Source organism: Colossoma macropomum, unplaced genomic scaffold (assembly GCF_904425465.1).
Source record: "Colossoma macropomum unplaced genomic scaffold, Colossoma_macropomum, whole genome shotgun sequence".
NCBI lineage: Eukaryota > Metazoa > Chordata > Actinopteri > Characiformes > Serrasalmidae > Colossoma > Colossoma macropomum.
In genome coordinates, this window is record NW_023494791.1 from 15,163,611 (window position 1) to 15,187,981 (window position 24,371).

A 24,371-nucleotide genomic window follows, 5' to 3' on the forward strand; every position below is an offset into this window, starting at 1 on the left:
AGCACTGCAGTAGTGGCCTGCATGAAGTGGGCGGGCCATTCATACGTCTTTAAATTCTTTGGGAAATACCAGGAACATGCTGGCAAATATAAAAGAGCTCCCCGGAAAATGTCTGTGTGGTTCAACTATGTCAGATGGACTTTGTCATTAAAATCTTTACAGATCAAATTTAAACGGTAACGTTGACACTGATATTAGACAGTCTGCTTTGGAGACAAAGAGAGCAAGAAACAGAAAAAATGTCAAAGGTTTTGAAAACGCTTAATGATACGTTGAAGAGAAGAAGTTGGACAAAGGACAGAGACAGCAGGAAACCTCTGGTGAGCAACATGATCTCACAGCTCAATGAACTTGTGAATGGTAAGACATTCCTTCATTTATTTGGAATTTAAAAGTTTTAGGTGATGCAAGCGAAGAATCATGCTGTAGTCTTTGTAATGATGGAATTAAAGACAATTATTTGGTTAACTTGTAGCTTTGAATCTAACAAACACAATGAAAATGATGAATTACATACTTCTTTTGCATTGATTGCATAGTCATACCAGACATAGTACTTGTGCATGAAAAAACACATTTCAAAAAGCAATGTTATATCTCAGATGACAACCATGAACACAAATCCACTTGCATCCAACAGGAGATTCCATAACACAAACCTGTCACTGCCTGAACAGTACCGATCAGGATTCTGAAGATGAAGGTCAGAGGGTCCTCTCCATTCTCAGAGATGTTCTTCTGGGAGATTTAAGGTCCCAGGAGCTGAAGCAAGCTGCTGAGCAGGTTAATCAGTGGGCGAAAGTGAACGGTATCACACCTGAGGGAAAAGAGGGCAGCTACTCTCAAAACTGGTTGAGAGAGTATCTCGACATAGTAGAAATGTCTGTAGACAAACACTTCCCCCCTCTGCCACCAGAGGGCTCCAGAGACTCTCAGCTACAGCCAGGGGAATACCTGAAACTTGCTCTGAGTTTGGTGTGGAGCGAGGTGATCGGCTTAATTCCTGTTTTAGAGAACACAAGACTGCTGAGTTACCTGATTGACAGCTATAATCGCCGCCTTTTTGCTGTGTTGGACTTGTTGATGGACAGAAGTTCATCAGTGAAAGAGACCTCAATCCTCCTACTGTGGGTGAAGCAGACATACTTTAGGTAGGCACCAAAATAATTACTGTTGTAAAATAAACTGTGATACTGCAAATGATCAAAGTCATATCAAAACCAAGTAACTCTATTTGTATTATTTCACATCATTAGAAAACACCACCACCCTTTACATTGTCAGTTCAGGATGAATAGACTAATAGAAATGATTCTGAATAAAAGATCTCTACATTAACATGTATTGAAGTTATTGTGGTATTCTTTCTTCTATAAAGTAAGTATTTCAGAGATATGAGATGTTGTTACAATGCTCACAATGTACATTTAAAACCACTTTGCACTACATCAGAGTTTTTTAATTCCTTTTCAGTCATGGCTTTACAGGAAGCCCCAACATCCAGGACCACGTTCTCCGAGTATCTGACCCTCTGTTACTGACTGGCTGGTTTGAGAAGTCAAAGCAGAAGTTCCTTACACTCCTTCAGGAGCACATCTCGACTGTGCTGCAGAACATCCTGCTGTACAATGAGACTCACTGTGATTGTAGAAATGAAGAGGATCTTATTAAAGTTCATCTAGATGTTATACAGGTACTAATAGAGGAGAAATTCTCATCTTTTAGTCACACGCATTCCAAGGAAGACATTGTTTGTGCCTAACAATTGATTTCATTTAAGTTTCTATAATTTTCTCTCTCTCCAGTGTCTGGATGCTGCTCTTCAGGGGTCAAAAATAATCAGCGAGACCCTGATGACTGCTGTTCAAAGACTTTGTTATAATGAACTCCACACCTTTGTAGAGAGGTACATTTTTATATTTCATATTTAATCTATATAATTTAATTTATTGAGCCAGATATTCAGGCACACAATCATCTACATACAATTACATACAAGTATACTACATCGTCCTGTATTTGTTACAGGACTTGTGCTTAGATTTTTTGAAATGATAACAGCTGTATCTTTTCAGGTATGTGAATGATGAGAAGAAACATCTGGAGGTCCAGAAGTCCAATGAAACATATTCACTTCATCTCTTCAGGGTAATTGACACGTGTAAGCACCTCCGGTGAGTTTGCGTGGTGATCTGCAAAACAAAACAATGATGCATATGAAAATGGCACTGTTAGGTCATTGGAATATCTGTTTGGCTGATCTGTTTATTTTTTTCCAAGGAAGTGAGGAAAATACATTAGAACTGTAACAAATACAATTTGAGTCTGACAGTGGATGTGAAGAGTTGATTCCCTGTCTAGATAACTTCCTGTCAGCCTGAAATATCTTTCTTCTGATGAGCAGTCGATGATAGAATTTGTTCCTTTTGCTCCTTTTAAAGAAAGTCTTATGTTTAGTTTCACTTGACATTTAAATATCTTAAAATATCTTGTTAATATAGAACAGGAGTACAACTGTGAGCTTATGTTTGTAATAGATCTTTTTTGTCATGGTTTTCCTTTTCTGCAGGTCTTACTGTTTCAACATTGTGGATTCAAACAATAACACAGACTCATCCACTCTCAAGATGTTGGAGAACATGGAGGCTCACGTTTCATCCATTGTACGGCAGTGGTTTGCAGGCCTAGCAGAGGTGTGTCTCAACTCTGTGATGTGTTAAATCATCAAAAAGCGTAGGATTGTAGTGTATTCTCCAAACAACTGCTTCTTGTTTCTCTACTGTGGTGGAAGCCACAAAAAAGCCATTTGCATGTTTATACTGTCTATTACAAATAACTATAACAGTTCTTGTTAGGTTTGTGACTGGGTCTGTACTACTTTAGCACTCGGATTAATCATTTACGATAAATGTAATCTGAATTTTCAAAGACATTATTTCCTCCAACATTTTAGGACCATCTAAAGAAGTATTTCAAGGAAAAGGACGTACACATATACAAACTGATGGACGTGATTAAAAATATGATTGCACCTTTACCACTAAGGGAACAGGGAGAGAGAACAAAACAGGTAACAACTGTAAAGATTCAGAATTTGAATTCTGCATGTATGAGAGCTGATTGAGCACACACTTCAATTAAATTAAAAAATGTTTTCAAGATATTTCATCGACAAATTCAATGAATTTCACAGTGTCACGTTTTTTGTCCAGAATCCAGTTTACAACAGCTCACTATCCAACTATTTCTGTTTTCTAGCACATTGTAAATGCTGTATACCAGAGTGTTACCAGAGCATACCTGCAATGTCTAATGCAGAGAAAGTGCAAACAGCTGGAAAGGAGATGGGGTGATGTTGACAAGAGGATGATGAGAGATGCTGAGCTTTTCCATTCCACCTTCACACAACTGGTAAGAACTGCAAGTGGCTTTATTCTCAAGTATAAATATTCTCAGAAGAAGTTCCACCTGTTTAGATTCAGAATGCAGCCTTGTAAAAATTGTAAACTCCAAAATCTGATTATTTCATGTCAAAGAGAATTGATAAATATACAATACAACAAATACATTTCAGGCATAGATAGTTTTGGTAGATTTGGTTGATATTCATTGAATGATATCATGTCAAAACTGAGAGAGAATTTCTGTCAGTACAGGATAGGGGAACACTGGGTTGGTTGTCTCTTGAGTTGATTGTCACGGTGCTATTTTCTAGTACACTAGGGACAGATGTATATTTATGCTGTAATGTTAAGCTTTGAGGGATATATTAGGTTATATACCTACTTACTTTCTTTCCAACTTAATCTGAGGTGACTTTTTTTGTTTATGCCACAAAATAAATTTCTAGTGGCCAGGTTTTACCTACTTAAAAACATGTTTTTAAATGCATAGATGTGGATCTCTCTAAATGTTCCCTAATAATATTTAATTTAAAATATATGAATTACAGTAAATGACCTTAAATAAATTAAATTAAATGATAAATCAGATATCAGCTCTGATTCATATGAAATATTATTTAAATGTTCTTGTTCTCCAAAGAGAAAAAATCTTTGGAGTACTCATTCATGATAAGATTAACATGGGATATAATTTTTGTGACAACCAACCCCGCCATAGGGTTTTTTGTCACAAATTCACATGTATTGAAAACCTAATATCTCCTCAAACCTATGAAATGACTACATAGTGTTCCACTCATTTTGTGCAGAACACCCAGAGCTTTTGTTATATCCAGCTTTAGCTGAAAGTGATTTGTTCTGAGAGATAAGAGAACCAGAGTAAAAAATGTGACAACATATCCTTTGTTTTATATTGTCCTATTCATCAGTCCTTGCAGCAATTTGAATTTTAAACTGTAGTGTATACTGTATGTGATTGTGATCTACACTGCAACGTAATCTGAATTTCATTTTTGTCTGTCTCTTTTAAACAGAGTATCAGTGATGATGAGCAGAAAACGTTTCTGCAGAAGATGAGTGAGATTTTGAAGTGCAGTGATTCTCTTGATTCTCTTGATTTTCTCAAGCTCAGCTGTGCAGCCCTGTACAGAGACTTCCCTAAAGAGAGGTAAACTCAATCTCACATCTACTGACTGATCCTTACTTACTGTCAAATTCAATAGTGTCAAAGATGGTTTGTCTGTAATGTCTTGCAGTGAGGAGCACCTACCTGCCCTACTGAAGTGGAAAAGGGGATTGTCAAGGCGACAGATGAAGAAAATACTGGACATGAGTCAGGAGGCCTGTCAAAATGGAGAATACATCACACCCCGTCGCCTGAAATATTGGAGCTGCTGTCTCTGCTGCGCATGAACACTGCAAGTTTGATAGTGTCAGATAGATCTGTACAGATGGGCAGTCATCCAGTCCATTTCAGACCAAAACCATTCATGTGTGTACAAGCATGGGTTTCTTAGGGTTTTGCCTGAAGACTATGTAACTGAGGCATAATGTACACATAAAGCATCTTAGTATTACCATCATCTTAATTCATATAGAAAGTGTTCAAGAAGATGCTTGCTCAACCTTTTAATGATGGTCTTTGTGTTAAGATGCTTTCAGGAAACCTAACCCAGATTTGTCATTGTAAGAAGGAAAATATGAAGTTATGAAGTTGTTTACAACAGCTCTGGAAAACAACATTTTGGACATTCCAGCTATACTCTTATTTTTAGTTTTTATATATATATATAGGCGGCACGGTGGTGCAGTGGGTAGCGCTGTCGCCTCACAGCAAGAATGGCCTGGGTTCGATTCCCGGCTGGGTGACCAGGGTCATTTCTGTGTGGAGTTTGCCTGTTCTCCCCGTGTCTGCGTGGGTTTCCTCCCACAGTTCAAAAACATGCTGTCAGGCCAATTGGACATGCTAAATTGCCCCTAGGTGTGAGTGAGTGTGTGAATGTGTATGTCTGTCTGTCTGCCCTGCGATGGACTGGCGACCTGTCCAGGGTGTATCCTGCCTTCCGCCCAATGACAGCTGGGATAGGCTCCAGCACCCTACCGCGACCCAGAAGGATAAGCGGTTTAGATGATGGATGGATATATATATATAAACTATATATATATATTTTTTTTATATATATATATTATTTTTCATGTTAAAATGATTATGTTGTGGTATGGTACTGTGGCAACTGCAGTGTTAAAAGACATCCACTATAATGTGACAGTGTGTAAGCTATGCATATCCTACTAAAGGAGAAGTTGTCCTGGGAAGACTAAAGCCCAGTCCCAAATGGCACACTCATGGTCCTGCAATCCACAATTGTGCGTGCATGTGAGGACTGCGAGGCTGTAGGGTGTCCCATTTCTTATTTTGGCATTCAAAGGGGTACTTCTATGTCTTTGCTGCAGCCTTCAGTGATTCAAGTGGACAGAAAAATATTCAGACATGAGTAAAATGTTTTTGTTTAATGCTTTTGTTTAATTTAACTTGTCACTGAGCTGTGTTGTGCTTGTTCTCTGAATTCTGAATTCTGCTCTGAATTCAGATTCTGTAGACAAGCAATCATCTCTTTTTTTTTTAGAAAAGAGAATGGCCAAAATGGCACATGCAACACAGGAAGAGCCTGAATGTCGCACATGTTTAAACGGAGCACCCTCAAGGTCTCTTGCCCTGTAGGTCTGTAGTACGTTGTTGACATAACCAAAGTGTGGCCTTAGGGAAGGACTGCAGAGGGTGTCATTTGGACTGGGCTTAACCATTGCATTGACATTTCCTGCTTTGATCTGCCATATTCTTGAAGTGAGTCTTTCACTGGACTTGCATTAAAGCCCCTGTTTACAGTTTTCTTAAATTATGTGTATTTAAAATACCAAAGAGTTAAATTGTCACACCTGGTATGTCTTACATGCAAACATGAACCATTTTTTGTGTATTCATTTTTGTACATGTTTCATTTCAGATTTTGCGGTAACGAGAAAATTATGTAAATCTGATTTTTGGTTAAACGTTACTGTAATTACCCAGGTTTATCCAAAATGGCGTTGTTTCCCTTAACTTACTCCTTGTAGTTTTCCAATTTACCCATAATTATTGTGTGTGTCATGTCACAACTGCAAATTCTGGTACTTAGAAAACTTTCAATGTGTGTTTGAAATATGTGTTATTAAAGGTTTGCATGCAAACTATGACACTGACATTCTGAGTTTGATATGAAAATTTTGCATTAGAATGATGCAAGTGAGCCACTGGGAAAGTACACCACAGATGACGTGGAGTGGGGAGGGCCAACATTACTGTATAAAAGAATGATGCTACTGTTAAAAAGTCTGTGTCAAAGACAAAGACGAAGGAAGCAAAAAACATAAAAAATGTCAAAGGTTTTGAAAAAACTGAATCGTAAATTGAAGAGAAAAAGGGGGACAGGTGATGAAGACAGCAGGAAACCTTTGGTGAGCAATGCAACCTTACAGCTCACTGAGCCTGTGGATGGTGAGACATTCCTTTATTTATTTGGAATTTATACCTTTCAGGTACTGCAGCTGAATGTTTGTCCTATAGTCTTTGTATTGATAGATATAGAAACAAATGTTTGGTTTAAATGTAGCTTTTTATCTATACAAAAAAAAAAAAACACAATGAAAAAAGGTAGATGATATAACATGTTCAGAGACCAAAGAACTTTACATTTGTCAGCGTTATGCTCAAATATTTTCTGGTCAGCCAGTGACACTCTGGTCCTTTCTTCTGGCATCCTTCTTAGGTCACAGCTGAGGACACAGTGGTCACAGAAGAGGTCAATTCATACTATATGATTGATCATTCTTTGTCCCAGCTGGCAGCAGTCACACATTTAATGCAGCTAAACATGTTCATGTGCTTTTAAATTAATTTGCTGTTTTATTGGAAAGAGTTAGATGTTGAACTCTTCAGGTGTCTTATGTATGGAGACGTGAGAAGTGTAATTCATTAAGAATAAGAGAAAGAATGATATTCTTTACAGGATGCCATATGTGTCTTAAGCACATATTTGTCATCCTGGTTGTTGGGGGTCTTAAACACATGCAGCTGCCTGTTTATTGATGTTTTCCATCACAGTTGAGGAGATTGCTGTGTCTGATGAAATCAAATAGGGTCTAATTATTTTTAATAAATGGTCTTGAAGAATTATATGTTAGCTTAGTAAAACTGACCCTTTAGAATAACACCACAATATTTTAAAACAGAATTTTACACTGCATTTTTCTTAATTAAAGAGATCACACACAAAAAATACTATGAAAAGTTCTTAGAAAAAAAAACAATTCACCTGCATCATATGAAAACATTTTGTAATTTTTTTAAGAACAGTTTTCATTTTATGCTGTTTGAATAAAATAGATGTCATGTCAACCAAAGATGACACTGACATTCATCCGCTTGCCTCCAACAGGAGATTCCATAACACAAACCTTTCACTGCCTGAACAGTACCGACCAGTCTGGAACAGACCCTGAGATACAAGCTCAGGATTCTGAAGATGAAGGTCAGAGGGTCCTCTCCATTCTCAGAGATGTTCTTCTGGGAGATTTAAGGTCCCAGGAGCTGAAGCAAGCTGCTGAGCAGGTTAAACAGTGGGCGAAAGTGAACGGTATCACACCTGAGGGAAAAGAGGGCAGCTACTCTCAAAACTGGTTGAGAGAGTATCTCGACATAGTAGAAATGTCTGTAGACAAACACTTTTCCGCTCTGCCACCAGAGGGCTCCAGAGACTCTCAGCTACAGCCAGGGGAATACCTGAAATACCTGAGTTTGGTGTGGAGCAAGGTGACTGGCTTAGTTCCTGTTTTAGAGAACTCAAGACTGCTGAGTTACCTGATTGACAGCTATAATCGCCGCCTCTTTGCTGTGTTGGACTTGTTAATGGATAGAAGTTCCACAGTGAAAGAGACCTCAATCCTCCTACAGTGGGTGAAGCAGACATACTTTAGGTAGGTACCAAAAAAATACTGTTGTGTTATATAGTGTGATATTGAAGTATCAAATTATAATTTTTAAAAACACATATTTTATTATATAATTTATATGTGATAAAATTTATAATGATTATACAATTATCAATTATTGTCATATCAAAACCAAGTGACTCCATTTTTTCATTGTTAATTTTTTTCACTTCATTTGAAAACATCACTTGCTCTTTACCTTGTCATTTCATGATGAATGGACTAATAGAAATGATTCTGAATAAAAGATTTGTACATTAACACACATTGAGTTTAAGAACATTTGTGCTTCTTTTATAAAGAGGCAATAGACATTTAAAACCACTTTGCACTACATTTCTTCAATTCCTTTGCAGTCATTGCTTTACAGGAAGCCCCAACATCCAGGACCACGTTCTCCGAGTATCTGACCCTCTGTTACTGACTGGCTGGTTTGAGAAGTCAAAGCAGAAGTTCCTTACACTCCTTCAGGAGCACATCTCAACTGTGCTGCAGAACATCCTGCTGTACAGTGAGGCTCCTTGTGATTGTAGAAATGAAGAGGATCTTATTAAAGTTCATCTGGATGTTATACAGGTACTAATAGGGGAGAAATTCTCATCTCGTGCTCAGGGTAAACTATCTAACAACTGATTCCAGATGTTTCAAGCGTTTTCTCTCTCTCCAGTGTCTGGATGCTGCTCTTCAGAGTACAAAATTAATCAGCGACACCCTGATAACTGCTGTTCAACGACTTTGCTGTGATGAACTCCACACCTTTGTAGAGAGGTACATTTGTTATTTCTAATACTGATTTCTTAAGCCAGATATACAGACACACAACCAAATACAATTACATACTACATCATCCTGTTAGAGGACTTGTTTTTTATTTTTTTGAAATGATAACAGCTGTATCTTTACAGGTATGTGAATGATGAGAAGAAACATCTGGAGGCCCAGAATTCCAATGAAACATATTCACTCCATCTCTTCAGGGTAATTGACACGTGTAAGCACCTCCGGTGAGTTTGGAAAGTGATCTGCAAAACAAAACCAGGATATGAAAATGGCACTGTTAGGTCATGGGACTATTTGTTTAACTGATTTGTTTATCAGTTCATTTATTTATTTATTTTCCACGAGGAAGTGGAAAAAATTATTTTTACCTGCAACAGTACAGTCTGAGCTTGCCAATGAGATAATAGTAGCTGACTTCCTGTCAGCCTAAAATATCTTTCTAATGACAAGCTTCTGTTTTGTTTACAAGTTCTGCACATTCTAATTTGCATGAACTACATGTAACTTTTGGGCTTATGATTGTAATAGACATTTCTTTTGTCATGCTTTTCTTTTGCTGCAGGTCGTACACTCTCGACATTATGGATTCAAACAATAACACAGACTCATCCACTCTCCTGATGTTGGAGAACATGGAGGCCCAAGTTGTAGCCAATCTACAGCAGTGGATGGCAGGCCTAGCAGAGGTATGTGTCAACTTTGTAGTGTTACATCATTAAAAAGTATAGGATTATAAAGTATTCTCCCGACAACTGCTTCCTCATGTGAAAACCTCTAATGTGGTGAGGCCAAAAAAGGCCAACAATAGCTTAGTGACTGGGCCTGTACTACAGTAGCACTGATATTCATGATTTACAATAAATGTAATCTGTTGATTTTTCAAAGACATTATTTTCTCCATAAATTACCATTTTAGGACCACCTGAAGAAGTATTTCAAGGAAAATGACATACACATACACGAATTGATGGATATGATTCAAAATATGTTTGCTCCTCTACCACAAAAGGAACAGGGAGAGAGGGCAAAACAGGTAACAAATTACTTTAAATTCACTGCAACATATTTTTGTCCAGAATCCAGCTCACAACAACTCATTATCCAACCACTTCTCTGTTTTCTAGCACATTGTAAATGCAGCATACCCAAGTGTTACCAGAGCATACCTGCAATGTCTGATGCAGAGAAAAAGCAAACAGCTGGAAAGGAGATGGAGTGATGTTGACAAGAGGATGATGAGAGATGCGGAACTCTTCCACTCCACCTTCACACAACTAGTAAATACCAAAAATGTGAGTATTGCCCAGGACTGGCTCCACCCACCCAAATTCAGAATGTAACTTTATAAAAATGACAAAACTCAAAAGTCATTGTGATGAACGTTGTAATCTCTCACTGGTAGCTGTTTTGAGAAATATTTTTAAAATAAACTAGTTGCCAAAACAAATACATTTCCTTGTACATGAGTTTTACTTGAAATTCAGTGAATGATTTCACTGCCAGAATACAACCACATGAAGACCGAAAGAGGAATATTTAATTATATAATGAAATGGAAAGAATGTCTATCAATATAGTATATCAATCAACTGACTAGTCCTTATAGCAATTTGCACTTTAAAATGTAATGTATACTGTACGTAACTGTATGTACAGTATGATGTAATGTAATGTGAATGTCATTTTTACCTGTCTGTTTAAAGCAGAGTGTCAGTGATGATGAGCAGAAAATGTTTCTGCTGAAGATGAGTGAGATTTTGGGGTGCAATGATATAAATGCTCTCAAGCTCATCTGTGCAGCCCTGTACAGAGACTTCCCTAAAGAGAGGTAAACTCTACTGACTGACCCTTATTCACTGTCAATAATCAATGATGAGCTTTGTTCAGTTTATGTTTTTAATTCATAGAGCCGTAATTCAAAGATGGTTTGTCTGTAATGTCTTGCAGTGAGGAGCACCTGCCTGCTCTTCTGAAGTGGAAAAGGGGATTGTCAAGACGACAGATGAAGGAAATACTGGACGTTAGTCAGGAGGCCTTTCAAAACAGAGGACACATCACACCCTGTCGCCTGAAATATTGGAGCTGCTGTCTCGGCTGCACATGAACACTGCAGTTTAATAGTGTCAGATAGATCTGTACAGATGGACAGTCATCCAGTCCATTTCAGACTAAAGACAAGCTTTACTTTGATCTCTTGGAAAACTGGGAAAGTTTTCAGATTTACAAATATGCTGCTGCATATAGTAAAGTTTTTCAGATATGTCCTGGGCAAAGTTATAGTTGCTAGGCTATGAAGGACCAACAAGGTGAGCCAGTTTGCTATAGCGCCACTCTGAGGCAGACGAGAGATGTGCCTCTAGTTAGTTAAGAATACCAAAGACAGATGTTTGCTGATTGTAGATGGAGCAGCTAAACAGTGACCTTTCCCTGAATCTGTATTTGAGCGTCTATTTTTCCCCAATGGACAGCATAATGCAAGTTTTTTGATTTTAAGATATTCAGGGGGTCCAAGAGGTTAATCATGGGGTCCCAGACCCCCAGGACCCCCTGTATTTCACACCTTGAATGGATTATAGAGTTTAAACAGATTCAGTACATAACAAACAGACATAATAAACAGACTCTCAGTACATAACACTCAATGTAGTAGCACATCAAGGTGGCAAAGCACATTATGTGAGTGAACAGAATAAAGTAAGCCCAAACTGAGGACTGTCCAATAAGAATATCCCTTACCTCTCATGCTGTTTGACAAGCTAGAACTCTGGCTTTTCTAGGTGACTGAAAATCCTGCTATGTGGAATTCCCTACAAATTGATATGCTCCAATGTACATTTCAAGCTGTTTTGCATTCTGCAGAAAGTATCCTGTATTCTACTAATAAACACCTATGCTACAAAATCCATCTCTTCCTGTACTGGATGTGTAAATCGTTCAGGAAAGAGTCTTTGTAGCTGTGCTGGAAGTAGTGTTGCAAGTCAGAAAACAGCCCTTGTTTGTAACAGAAGTAGTGTATTTCCTGTGATTGTATACTGAACCACTGACTAAGCATTCCACAGTTAAATGGGAGCTGACTAGGATGTTATTGTCTCGCTCATAACAGCTGGAACTGAGCCTGATGTAGTTATAAAGGAAACTCCCATGTAATCTAATTTCCAATTTTCAGTTACCTGTTTGAAGTTTGGGTTTTTTTCCCATCAGCCTATTGGCACACTCCAAAACAGATAAGAAAGGTATTAATCCAGGGTCAATGCCTGGTAAATCCATTATTCAATGCATAGGACCTAGCATTAATCACAACAATAAAGCAGACTGAGAATGTTCATAAAACCTGACTGGAATGTTTAATCTGTTTTTTTCAATTGTTTCAGTCCAAATGAATACCAGAATGACCCCACAGAAAGACAAGCACAACACAGAACATTTATAAACAAATCTTTTTTTTATAAAATATAAGAAAAGCATTGGAAAAACATTAAAATGTTTGCACAATAAACTTTAAATACAACTCAGCATGTGGCTAAGGGACTGGTGTGCAGTGCATTTCACAAGCACTTTAGAGAAGAAATCTCTGCTTGAGTAGAGCGGATCCTGCTCCTGATTATCAGTTTCTTCTGGTGTGTTTAGCTCCCGTAACTCTGAGAAAGTCTTCTTGATCATTCTGAGCTCTGAGGTAGAGAGGGTCGCCCTGAGATGCAGCCAGGCGCAGACATGAGCTTCACTGTAAAGGCAGAAGATCAGATCAACTTGTTACCAAAGTGCAAAGGTTATATTTAACCTAAATGTGATAAAATGTTTGGTAATCTGTACCTGAAGTCGGGGTAGCTTTTGGACACATTCACAAGCTCTAATTCAATAGTGTGTAGATCTTTCAGTATCAGCAGATCAGCAAGACTTTCCAGGACGTCTTTCAGTTTATCCATTCTTGACCCCTGTTCATGAAATCAAATAAAATGGAATGAATCAATCAATCCATCAATCAACCCATATACAGTATATCATATACAATACATCCAATTCCTGTGTCTTTTAACAATCACACATCTACCTCTAGATGGTGTTGCTTATCAAGTTTAACTGAGGTTTATCTGAAACCAGCTAAAGACATGGTTTTACTGAGGTTTATGGCAAGATAACTGTAATTGGAGCATATTTTCAGCTCGTATATTTTAATATTCCATACCTATAGGCCAATATACATTCTGTTATAATGTTTTGTGGCATGTTTTCATTTAATGCTATATTTGCCTATTTAAATGCATAATGTGGTATCACACTCAACTAGAGGAAGTCTTAATCACTGCAGCATTAATAAGGGGCTTTGTCTAAATGTATTTTTCAGAGAAGCTAAAGATGACCTGTGTTTAGGCTATGAGTTTTATTGACTCAAAAGGGAATCTGTAGCGGACCTGCATCTTATCTCACCTCCACGAAACAAAGGCAGAAAGAAAAAAAGGCAGAAAGGCAGAAAGACAGAATGAAAAAAAGGCAGAAAGAAAGAAAGAAAGAAAGAAAGAAAGAAAGAAAGAAAATAGTGCCCTAGCCAGGCTGAACAAGGCAAAATGATTTGCGATGCTACCCAGAATCAGTTGCCTGCGGTGTCTGCTGTGTGGGGTTGGTGTGCAGTGTTAAAGTGGTCCAGCTGTGCAGCTCCATGTAAGTGTAGGACACAGGACTCGCCCAGTCGATTGCTTGAGTGACAATGATATTGCTAGTCCTCTGTGAGCCGGTTCACGGCCTGATGGTGTGGCAAGCAAAGCAGGTCTGTGAATCATTCTTTAAATGGCCTTGAGGTTGCAGGCTAGCTCATCTTGAAGAGACCAGATGTGAAAAGACTTTGTTTGTGATTTTTCTTCCTTGTCATGTTAACATTGCATATATGTTAACACTCTCTTGTTTATTCATGTCACAATTACATGTAACCAATGAAGTGTGACTTCTTTGTTCTCTGTTAACCAATGAATTGTAACAGCATCCCACTTGGGGAATATATAACTTCTTGCAATTTTGGTCTGACTTTTGAGGTCTCTGGGTATCTGCCAGAAGCTTCTACCAGCCAAAAGTTTTCAATAAATATATTGCGTTGGGGCATTAATTGTGACTCTGAGATTTTACTGTTTTCTGTTTTATTTAGAGATTTCTTCCACAAGGGTCACCTAACTCAGCATTGTGAGCCCCTTCCTCACGTCAAGTCATTCCATCTGCTCATTCAGTTTCATGTCACCTAATAATTTAAAAATGCCATGGATACTTCTCAGAGTGAGTTTAAGTTCAAGCTGGTGTGTTGTAAATTACAAATAGCTTACAAAGTGAGGCCCAGTGACATGTAATGACTTTGTGTAATTTACATTGCTGTGTTGGATTACGCCTGAAATAAGTCTGATCCACTTGTACTGGCGCAACACACGTTAACACACTAGCACCACGTTAGTGTCACTGCAGCACTGAGAATGATCCACCACCCAAATAATACCTGCTCTGTGGTGGTCCTGTGGAGGTCCTGACCATTAAAGAACAGTGTAAAAGGGGGCCAAAAAGTATGCAGAGAAACAGATGGACTACAGTTTTTAATTGTAGAACTACAAAGTGCACCTTTGTGGAGAGTGGAGCTGAGTATAAAATGGACAATGAGTGTAGAAACAAAGTAGCTTTACTTAAAGAAGTGGCCGGTCATTGTATGTTTTGTGCATTTCTCCTGACACTGAAAATTAAAGAGAGAGAGAGATACTTACAGCTTCAATAAACATGGTGTGTATTCTCTGGTTGTTGTCACGTAATGCCTCAGCTGCCTGTTGTATATTCTCATCTCCAAGTTTGTTCTTCTTCTTCATCATTTTCCTTACATACTCTGCCAGCACTTCTTTGTGAAGATGACTGAGCAGGTCCTGTCAATCAATCAATATGACTCCATCAGTCCATCCCAAATATGTACAGAAATCAGTATATTCATTTGTTAATAGATCTACACACTCTGTACCTGAAGGCATGTTTTGTCAAAGTTAGTGAGTTTCTGAATGTGTGTGTCCACTCCTTCAAGCAGCTCACCACACACATGTTCACTGTGTTTGAGCCACTCACTAGTACCCAGTTTGGCATATGTCCCCTGTGGAAGTAAACAAACACATGAACAGGTTAACATTTTATCTTCTACAGGTCACTGGCCTAATAAGTGAATTAACATCAAAACAAGATCTGATAGCCACTGCAGAACGAGTACTGACAAATAAAGGGAATAACCAATAAAAGAGGTAAATAATGTAAATTGCAGTTAGCTGCAAACCACCAGGGGTAAGTAATAGATCAGTTAAATATAAAATAAATACATTTACTGGATCTGACTTACCTTCAGATCTTTCTGGACAGACTTGGTGAAATAGGCATGGCACAGTTCTCTTATGCTGAGCAGCAAACTCATACAGTCAGACTTAATATGTGTAGGAAAGAGTTCTTGATTCGTTGTTATGTATTCCCTGAGGATAAAGTTTTACAAAAGGATCATCTAAAAAAATGACTTAATACTAAAAAACTCTAAGATCTATTTCTGGATGCTCACCTGAATTGTCTGATGCAGAGAAGGTTGGCCTTCAGTACAGCATCAGTGTTCCCCTCATTACCCTCAGTCATGCTCTTAAGGTAATCCTGGTAACTGAAAAGAGGAGAAAATATCAGAAACATGACTAAAGCAAGTTTGACTGACTTTAAAAATGTAAAGTATGATGTATGAAACTGCAATACAAGAAATATTTGAAACCAGGTCCCAGAAATTAGCGACTCACCTAATGAAGAATTCTTTAATCTGGTGTGTGATCCTCTGAGACTCTGAGCAAGAGCCCAGCACTTCCTGTGCTGACATTATAGCATCATGGACACACTGCCAGAGAAAGACAGAAAGTCTTTTTCAATCAGAATATCATATAATCACTTTACACAGCACTGCTTTTTTCTATTGCACTGCATTTGACTGTACATTCCGTCATACCTTAATCACATCAGTGGCCAGAGGGCTGAAGTAGCATCCATCCCTCAATTCAGGCTCAGCTTTCTCCTCTTTTAAAATATTTTGGCACCATGTTTGCAGCTTTTCCTTGGAACATGAATAAGAAAGAATGAACAAAGGTCAAAACACATACAAGTCAAAAGATCTCAGCAGCTGAGTAATTAATTATAAGTACTGTTTAAGAGATTTTAAATGATAATATACCTCTATTTCGGTCAAACACTGCTCCTCCAGTGGTTTAAGCACATTTTCAGGCAGGAGTGCTTCTAGCTGTTCATATTCAATAACCCCTTTAAGCTCTTTAAGCCTCAGGATACTTCAAAAAAGCAGAGCATGGCTCAATAATGGAATATACAGTAGATTATGGTTCATTTGTCATAATATGCCACAACATGAGATCTCCTGCCTTACCTGGGATAATGTATGTTCACCCACTGCAGCACATGTGAGCAGTCATCATTACAGAGTCCATAGTCAGTGATTTCTCTGAGCGTAGCACAAAAGGCCTGATGGTATAATTCAGCATATAGTTGGCACACATTCTCTCCTGGGTAGCAGCTCCTCACATATTCTACAATGTGTAGCAGGTCCTCCTTAAGTTGTTTACCTTTGCCTGTGATTCCCTTTGGAATTGAAGATTTAATGTCAGCGTTTGAGTCTAACTTTGCCTCTTCCATTCGCCGCTGAACCATATTCTGAAGCAGAGAGTCGTGTGTCCGCCTGCAGCACCGAGGCCTCCATGGAGGGCGCTCTTTTTCTGCTACCCCTTCCCATCTCCTGTCCTGCTCCTCCTCTTGTTGTATGACCAGGACTGCCTGTTTTAGCGCCGCTGTCTTTTTCTCTGTTTGAGCCTCGAAGGAATTCTCCACTGTTGACCACACCTCCTCCAAAAGGTCTTCAAAGTCTTTTCTCAGACTTTTCTCATTATCCTCCTCTTCCTCCACAAGGCTCTTGCTGGATTCCACCCCATCTTGTTTCACTGAAAACAGATGCTCCTCACGGTTTATCAGCTGCTTCCCTGCCTCTGCAAAGTACTGCTCTTTTAGGTTCTGCTCAAAAGTCAAAGGAATCTCTGCAAGGTACAGAAACAAAGACAATTCATTGGACACCAGGACAATCTGAACTCTTACAACAGTAAAATAACACAAAACTATACATACCATGTGTAAAACATCAGTATAAACAACATAAAACCTTTATATATTTACAGATACTTGGCTAAACTATTGACATCTTAATGTTGTGGTAAATTTGATGAGTGGTAAATTTTTTTTTTTTTACCTGAAGGCTGGATCTTATTACTCTGTTGTTGCAAGTTCTTTTTAAAAAAAATTACTTTTGTAAATTTTAGAAATTTGGATTTAGATGATGAGATGGCTCTGTCTTCAGAGGATGGTTGTTCAACAGTCTTCTTCCCTTCAAGCCAGAAAGAGTTAAATGAAAACAGTTAAAAAGTCACATTAACACCCACAGGTTGTGATAATGTTTAAACAACAGTTTAAACTGGGGAGTCTAATGACATCATACCAGATGTGTGTAGAACTACACTACGTGCCGAGCCACCTGTTTGAGTCAGCTGCTAAAGATGCTCTGGAATGTTGCACACTAGTGTCTCACCAGCAACAAATGTGTGTTCCTCAAACTGCACATTTCCACCCTCCCCAGCGGCCAATACAACGGTGGGAATCTTCACAGGGCATGGCCTCACCCATGCAGAGGGTACACAAGCACCCCCCGAAAGACCCTGGCACTATTCATCGCCCGCAAGCCTCAATGCAGTGCCCACCCTTTAGTTCAAAACCTGGACGCGCCTCTCGCTGATGGCCACAGTTGGACTGCATTTTGAGTCCCAACTGGCAGCTTGTGCCTCAACTATCCAAGATTTATGGGTTCTTGCAACTCTGTCAAAGGGCTACCGGCTCCAGTTCAGATGGCCCCGTCCCCACAGCCACTTCAGTCAAATAAGTGTGAGAGGTTCAGTTCAGGCTGCTGCCTTGCAGGCCAAAATAGACTCCCTTTTGGCACAAGGTGGCATAAAGGAGGTAGAGAGCCCCATACTATATCAAGGGTTCAGTTTATTTTTCAGTTCATACTTCTACCATGTTCGTCTAGCTTCGACAAACAATATGAAGTAATTGCACTTCTGTGCAACAATCACAGGCATCACGCAGCATGTTTGCTCGCCATGTTGCGCACATGGCAGCTGGGAGAACTCTACGGATAAAAACACTATGTGACACAGCATATGATTGAGTGTTACAAAACAATGCATGCTATGAAACAAAGATGGATGACTTTAAAAAGCATCTTTTAGAGCAGGTATGAAGGTATCCTCACCTTTAAGCTGTCAAACCGGTTTGCAGACATTTCCTCGTCAATGTACCTCATAGGTGTTAGTATCATTCTAAACTCACCATCCTCAACCCTTGATCTCTTTAAAAGGTCTCAAGTACCACCTGTGTCTTTTTGTTTTCTTCTTTGTTTCATAAAGACAGTACAGCAAAAACAGTTTTTCCTCCTCTTCTTTTTCTAGCTAGAACTATAATAGAATTGTTTTTCAGTAATCATGGAACTTAACATAAAATCTCCCAGTTTGGGCTGGGAAATTTAGTGAAATACAGGTTCCTCATAAACTCTGAACAGCAATTCTGTCGCATTTGGATTTTTTACTTCATATTTTTTTAAGAGTTAATGGCATGAAAATTGTGACACATTTTTTGGAATCAAAGATATCCTTTACTTCTCACAAAATGGGCTAAAGATGACATTGGGTGGGCATTTTGGAAAAATGAAACGAGCACAGAGTTTCTCACCACCTCATTCAGCAGCTGGAACATTATGAGAGCTTTCACATGTACGTGAACTCGGAAGTCTGTAACATCTGCTATGCTAACAGGAAGCAGAAGACAGACAATCTGAGGTTTCTCTCTCTCAGTCTACAGAGAATTTCTTTCTTTCTTTCTCTCTCTCTCTCTCTCTCTCTACACAGAAATATCTCTCTTGCTTGCTCTCTGTCTACACAGAAAAAAAAATTCTTTCTCAGGCTACACCGGAAGACATTTCTCTCTCTCTCTCTCTCTCTCTCTCTCTCTCTCTCTCTCTCTCTCTCTCACACACACACACACACACACATACACACACACACACACACACACACACACACACACACACACAGAGTTTTACAACAGAACAATAAAATAAAAAGGCTGGAGATGAGACGGGGTGTGTGGTCAATACAATTTATATATAATTTCAATGGATTATGGTACAATTGTGTTCCCTGACTAGAGGTACTGAGATGTACCCTTGAGAGTACCACCCCAGTGACAAGAGGGGTGCTGCCCCAGTGACAGTGTCATACCCCTTTTTTTCTGAGAGTGCACAGTCTGCACAGACAAATGTGTAATAGTGCAATAGCAGAACATACTGTAATCAGTCCAAGAACTCTTTTCTCATGTAATGTCATGTTTGGCCTCTACATTAACATTTAGCTTTTGGTATTTAACAAAGTAAATTGTTTTACTTGGTGCGTCAGGAGGCTCCGTGCTGGATGCTGGACTGGTGCCATCTGTCTTACAATCTTCTTTTTCTCTTCTTTTTTTTTTGCCTAGTCGGAAGGTCAGAACTGACATTTTCTGACTCCTGTTTTCAGAAGTGGCCGACTTCTGCGAGCCGGCTTCTTGGCACTTGCCATCTTCACTCTCTGCCATCCTGTCACCAACGATATCACAGACAAGGCATTTCAACTGAAATTTCTTGATAGATTATCTATCTATCTATCTATCTATCTATCTGTCTATCTGTCTATCTATCTATCTATCTATCTATCTATCTATCTATCTATCTATCTATCTATCTCTCTCTCTATCTATCTATCTGTCTATCTCTTCTCTGTGTCTTGTGTATTAACTACACAGACAATGTACACTTGCCCTCTGCAAACAGTTTCAAAGGTCAACACAAATATATTAGGGATTGCCAGCTGCAGTATCATGTACAGTGCAACGTAATAAACCAACACCTTTTCACTGCAGTGGAATCGTGCGTTGTGTAGCAATTCCATGTCACTTCACACCAGATTTTCAAACAGTTTTTAAAATGAGTCTAAAGTATGTTAGAAAATCTATGAACTGCATATTCCTGTCACACTCATGCCTGAAAGTTCCCTAATTGTCACAAGAGGTCATTATCTGTCTTTCTGTAGTTGTTTGTTTCCATGTTGAGTTGATGTAAGTCACCTCTGCACTTGTATTGTTTTTGCATTTCTGTCTTTCTTCTACTGTTTTGAGTAATAATAAAATATTTAGCAACCCAACATCTCGTGAAAACTAAGTCACCTTACTGTAAACACATGCGTTCATGAGCTTCTTCTGGTGCAGATTTATGGTGACTTGCGTGCTTCAAACTGCAAGCCGCTTCCAAAGCCACGTCCACATGCTTTACAAATAAAAAACAAGGTGTTACAGTGGCACGTTACAGTGATGTTTTCATAATTCAACATACCACCAGGTCACTTAAGGCACTTTTTGATAATGTTTTAATCAAAAATTGCTAAACCATCTAAAATGTTATTTTCCCACCTCAGCCTGTCAAATCAGATTCTATCGAGTTTTTTTCTGAAATGTACAGCGTTTTGTGGCTCATGTTACCAGTTTTTATGGAGATGTATAAATGGCATTGAAAAGCCAGTACATTGAAATCATTGTTTTATAGGAAAAAACACACTTTTGGAACAAAACCTTGTATTTCCAAAATGGTAACTTTACAGCAGAAGAAAAAAACATACTTTACTTTTAATGTAAGTTAATGAAACCAGATTTCTCTCCAAGTCCTTTGGGCTGTTTATTTTTGTCTATTCATCATGAATTTTACACACAATGTAAAGGACAACGGGTATTTTCAGATTATGTCAAAAACTAAAAAACGACAAAATTGGAGATAGGAGGTTTTGTTCCGACAGCAGCGACATTTCTTATATATATATTGCTTCAAAACCTTTAGAGTTTTTCTCTCTAAACAAAGATATTAGTAATTTGTATTAGTAATTTTAACTAAGGACTCTCATTACCAAAATGACATTTCTGGTAATATAACCTACCAAATTAAATGTTTTAAAGCTATTTTCACCAAAAATAATTGAGATCATATTCTCAATTAATATTAATATTATTTTAGTAGAAAAACATAAAGTATTCAACGTAGAACAGAAGGACAAGTATATATGTTTTCATTAAAATCAAGCCATTTTCATTTAAAATAACTGAAGGTTAAAAATGGGTAACAGGGTTGTGAATTTAACCTAAAATAAGCTAGCTTTCAGGAGTGCTTAGCTAGGCAGGGTGCATACGTTGCACACTACCCAGATAGCAGACAGTTTTGGGTCAATTCTGTTGGTTGACTACCAGGTAGATGTTAGACATGCAGGCCAGAATAGAGCCAGATCCTGGACAGCTTCATGCTGTTTTACCTCGTGTCTACATTTGTGGGACAATTCTGGCATGAATATTGTAAACCAATAATGTAGTTGGGCCAGATTGGGAACAGATTTGGGCCATATCCTTTAGTTCTACTCACTTTACAGTGTGTGAGCCAGATCTGGGCAGAGGACCCAGTCATATACTGGGCCAGAACAAACCAAGGATGTGACCCACAAGTGAGCCAGACACATTTTGGTGGGTAACTACTAATAACCACATAGTTTACATACTTTAAAGAATACATACACATATTCCTTTTTCTAACAGTAATTTTGGTAACAGGTTTGGATGATCAAGCTTTACTATTTTTATGCAGCCAAATCAGTTTGCAGAAAACAACAGGATGACACAAACTCCAGTATCATAATAAATGGAATGCTGCGTGACTTTTTTACGGGTGGAGCAGGTTTGGGTAACAGGGTTGTGTATGTGGGACAAAGGTTAGAATAACTCTTTGCTAAATTAAAAAACAAAACAAAACAAAAAAAACAATAGGGAACATAATTCTTTTAAAATTAAATTGCTTGAAAAATTAACCAAATAACACTGTAATTATGGTTTTACTGGAATATTTTAATGAATACATTTCATAGTGAAGTTTGTGATCATTTAAATGTTTTTGTGATCATGTAAATGCTAAATTAAATTAAAGTACAGATTCCCTTTTACAGAAATACACAACAATAACGACAGCGGCCACTCTATTGCTTTTAAAAGGTAGTGAGACATAAACTGAACTCAATTCATTGAAAGAGCCTTAAACTGTACAGAAAATTTTAGCAATCAGCAATCTCAGTAAATCACACGCAGCAGAGACATCCTCTCTCTCTCTCTCTCTCTCTCTCTCTCTCTCTCACGCGCGCACACACACACACATACACACAGAACACAGAAAAAACAGGCTGTTGGGTCTTCCTAAACGTTAACGCCAACTTCCCATCATATTTACAAGCTGTTTGAGGTACATCAGTCCTCTCTAATCTCTCTCAACTCTTTTCCCAAAACAGCGATTCTCACCTTTTTCACATGGCCATCGGCTCCATCATCGACGATATCCGAATACACCGCCCAGGCCAATAAAACCCTGTACCATTATTCTGCCTCAATAAGGACAAGCCATTCATTTTTAAAGAGCCATAAGGCAAGAAAAACCCCGAATACATCAAATATAGAAACATAACACCTCACCTGAGACGCGTTCGGACAGATGTGAGTTACTTTCACTTTCATTAGCTTCAGAAACCGTTTCCTTATATAAGATAAACATCGAGAACGTCAAGACAAAGCAAAGGTGTGATATTCTGGAATATATACAGTTGGAACAAATCAAGCATGTGTTAATAAAAAAAATCATCCTGCAGGACATGCAGAACTGCATCAAGAGCAAAGCGACCTTCAAAATTCTGTGTATCTTGTAAATCATTTTATTAGTCTTTAGCCCTGTTTATACAAGACAGAACTGGAGGTCATCAAGACTCTTCAGAAATCTTTCCAGGCAGCGGGACCCCATCCCCTCTTCCCAAAATATACAACTCTTCAAATCTATACGAAAAGCGACAAGTTCACGTGTGTGCAATTTTACTGTAAGCCTGTTGGTAATCAGTGATTACTAATCACGCTGTATTTATACTGTAGCAATAATCTGATTACTGCCTTTTTCTGGAACTGTAATAGAATACGGTTAAGATTTCTGTATCCTGATCATGCAACGTCATTACATGCATTCTGTTACTACTCAACACTCATTTGCATGTAATGGTGTTGTAGTGCTCACTGCTATTAAAAGAGACATAGCTTCTGTGCAAATAGTGGTGCTTTATTTCCCAGCTGTTGTTGGCCACAGCTACGCAATACATAAGCAGTTTCCTTTTTTAACAGCTCATTCGCTACCCAGCTCATATCCCCTGTCTTGCTGTCTCTCCTCGGCTGCCATGTTGATAGCATGCTCAGCTTAATGCAGTGCTGCACAGATTGATTAAGCGCCTGGTTTGGCACAGTGCATGCTGGTTAGTTGCATCAGTGCCACTGGTGCATCACAAAGGCTGCTTTCATTTTTGACTTTGACCGACTTCATGATGGACAAGAACTGCCAAGGACTGCAGGGGTGTTGTATGAAAACACTGCCATCAAGTTCAACACATTCTACTACTACTACTACTACTACCATTGTTGTGAGCATGGCTGATCTGGTGGCATTAGCCTTTTTGGTTGCAGATGAAATTAAAGCACTTGAAAATCCACATTCAACTTTTGACACACATCAAATTAAATCAAAGTAATGTATTATAAAACATCAGGGCAGTGGGTTAAGGTGTGTGGGAGAGTCATACATGTATTGCCTGCTAGAGCCACACTTTTCGAGGCTTTGAGAACCACATACTTGAGTGAAAATGACAAAATTACAAAGGCAACCACATTGCCAGGAAGGTGACAAGGCATCTAAAGAATAAATTATGACCTGCAAGGGCATTATTTCTTTTAAAATAATAAACTTAACTAAACTGTTTTTATAGCCTTTTTGCTGGAAATAAAAAGCTATAGTGTATGGTGATCATATGTAAACACTGGGCCTCATTCACCAATATCTTCTACAGTTTTTCTTAAATTTGTTCTTGAGAAAGATCCTAAGAAAAAGGTTATGTCAGATTCATGACACGCTCTTAAAATGCTGAATTGTTTGCACGT

The 24,371-nt window shown here is 38.5% G+C and overlaps 3 protein-coding genes across 6 annotated transcripts; 2 read left to right on the forward strand and 1 right to left on the reverse strand.

The window, feature by feature from the left end:
- Positions 1 to 879: 879 nt before the first annotated feature.
- Positions 880 to 4,900, forward strand: LOC118810035. The gene is made up of 9 exons (XM_036573553.1): positions 880 to 1,151; positions 1,474 to 1,693; positions 1,806 to 1,906; positions 2,076 to 2,174; positions 2,570 to 2,693; positions 2,954 to 3,070; positions 3,259 to 3,411; positions 4,439 to 4,572; positions 4,661 to 4,900. The coding sequence occupies exons 1-9, from the start codon at positions 880 to 882 to the stop codon at positions 4,815 to 4,817; spliced, it is 1,377 nt and encodes a 458-aa protein (XP_036429446.1). The 3' UTR covers positions 4,818 to 4,900.
- A 1,899-nt stretch (positions 4,901 to 6,799) lies between these two features.
- On the forward strand, positions 6,800 to 11,044 carry LOC118810036 (exocyst complex component 3-like). The gene is made up of 7 exons (XM_036573554.1): positions 6,800 to 6,939; positions 7,880 to 8,417; positions 8,789 to 9,008; positions 9,100 to 9,200; positions 9,338 to 9,436; positions 9,775 to 9,898; positions 10,916 to 11,044. The coding sequence occupies exons 1-7, from the start codon at positions 6,819 to 6,821 to the stop codon at positions 11,042 to 11,044; spliced, it is 1,332 nt and encodes a 443-aa protein (XP_036429447.1). The 5' UTR covers positions 6,800 to 6,818.
- A 1,576-nt stretch (positions 11,045 to 12,620) lies between these two features.
- Positions 12,621 to 22,910, reverse strand: LOC118810365. 4 transcript variants are annotated; one of them, XM_036574067.1, is made up of 14 exons: positions 22,875 to 22,910; positions 20,552 to 20,646; positions 19,733 to 19,920; positions 17,491 to 17,625; positions 16,621 to 17,281; positions 16,414 to 16,525; positions 16,192 to 16,296; positions 15,989 to 16,083; positions 15,766 to 15,858; positions 15,556 to 15,682; positions 15,190 to 15,315; positions 14,945 to 15,097; positions 13,023 to 13,144; positions 12,621 to 12,933 (listed from the first exon to the last, which is right to left on the reverse strand). In XM_036574067.1, the coding sequence occupies exons 2-14, from the start codon at positions 20,560 to 20,562 to the stop codon at positions 12,711 to 12,713; spliced, it is 2,151 nt and encodes a 716-aa protein (XP_036429960.1). In that variant the 5' UTR covers positions 20,563 to 20,646; positions 22,875 to 22,910; the 3' UTR covers positions 12,621 to 12,710. The 4 variants fall into 4 exon arrangements, with proteins under 4 accessions (XP_036429960.1, XP_036429959.1, XP_036429961.1 ...); XM_036574066.1 differs by lacking the exon at positions 22,875 to 22,910 and adding an exon at positions 22,704 to 22,868; XM_036574068.1 differs by lacking the exon at positions 22,875 to 22,910 and adding an exon at positions 22,704 to 22,868 and having other exon boundaries at positions 20,547 to 20,646.
- Positions 22,911 to 24,371: the final 1,461 nt, after the last annotated feature.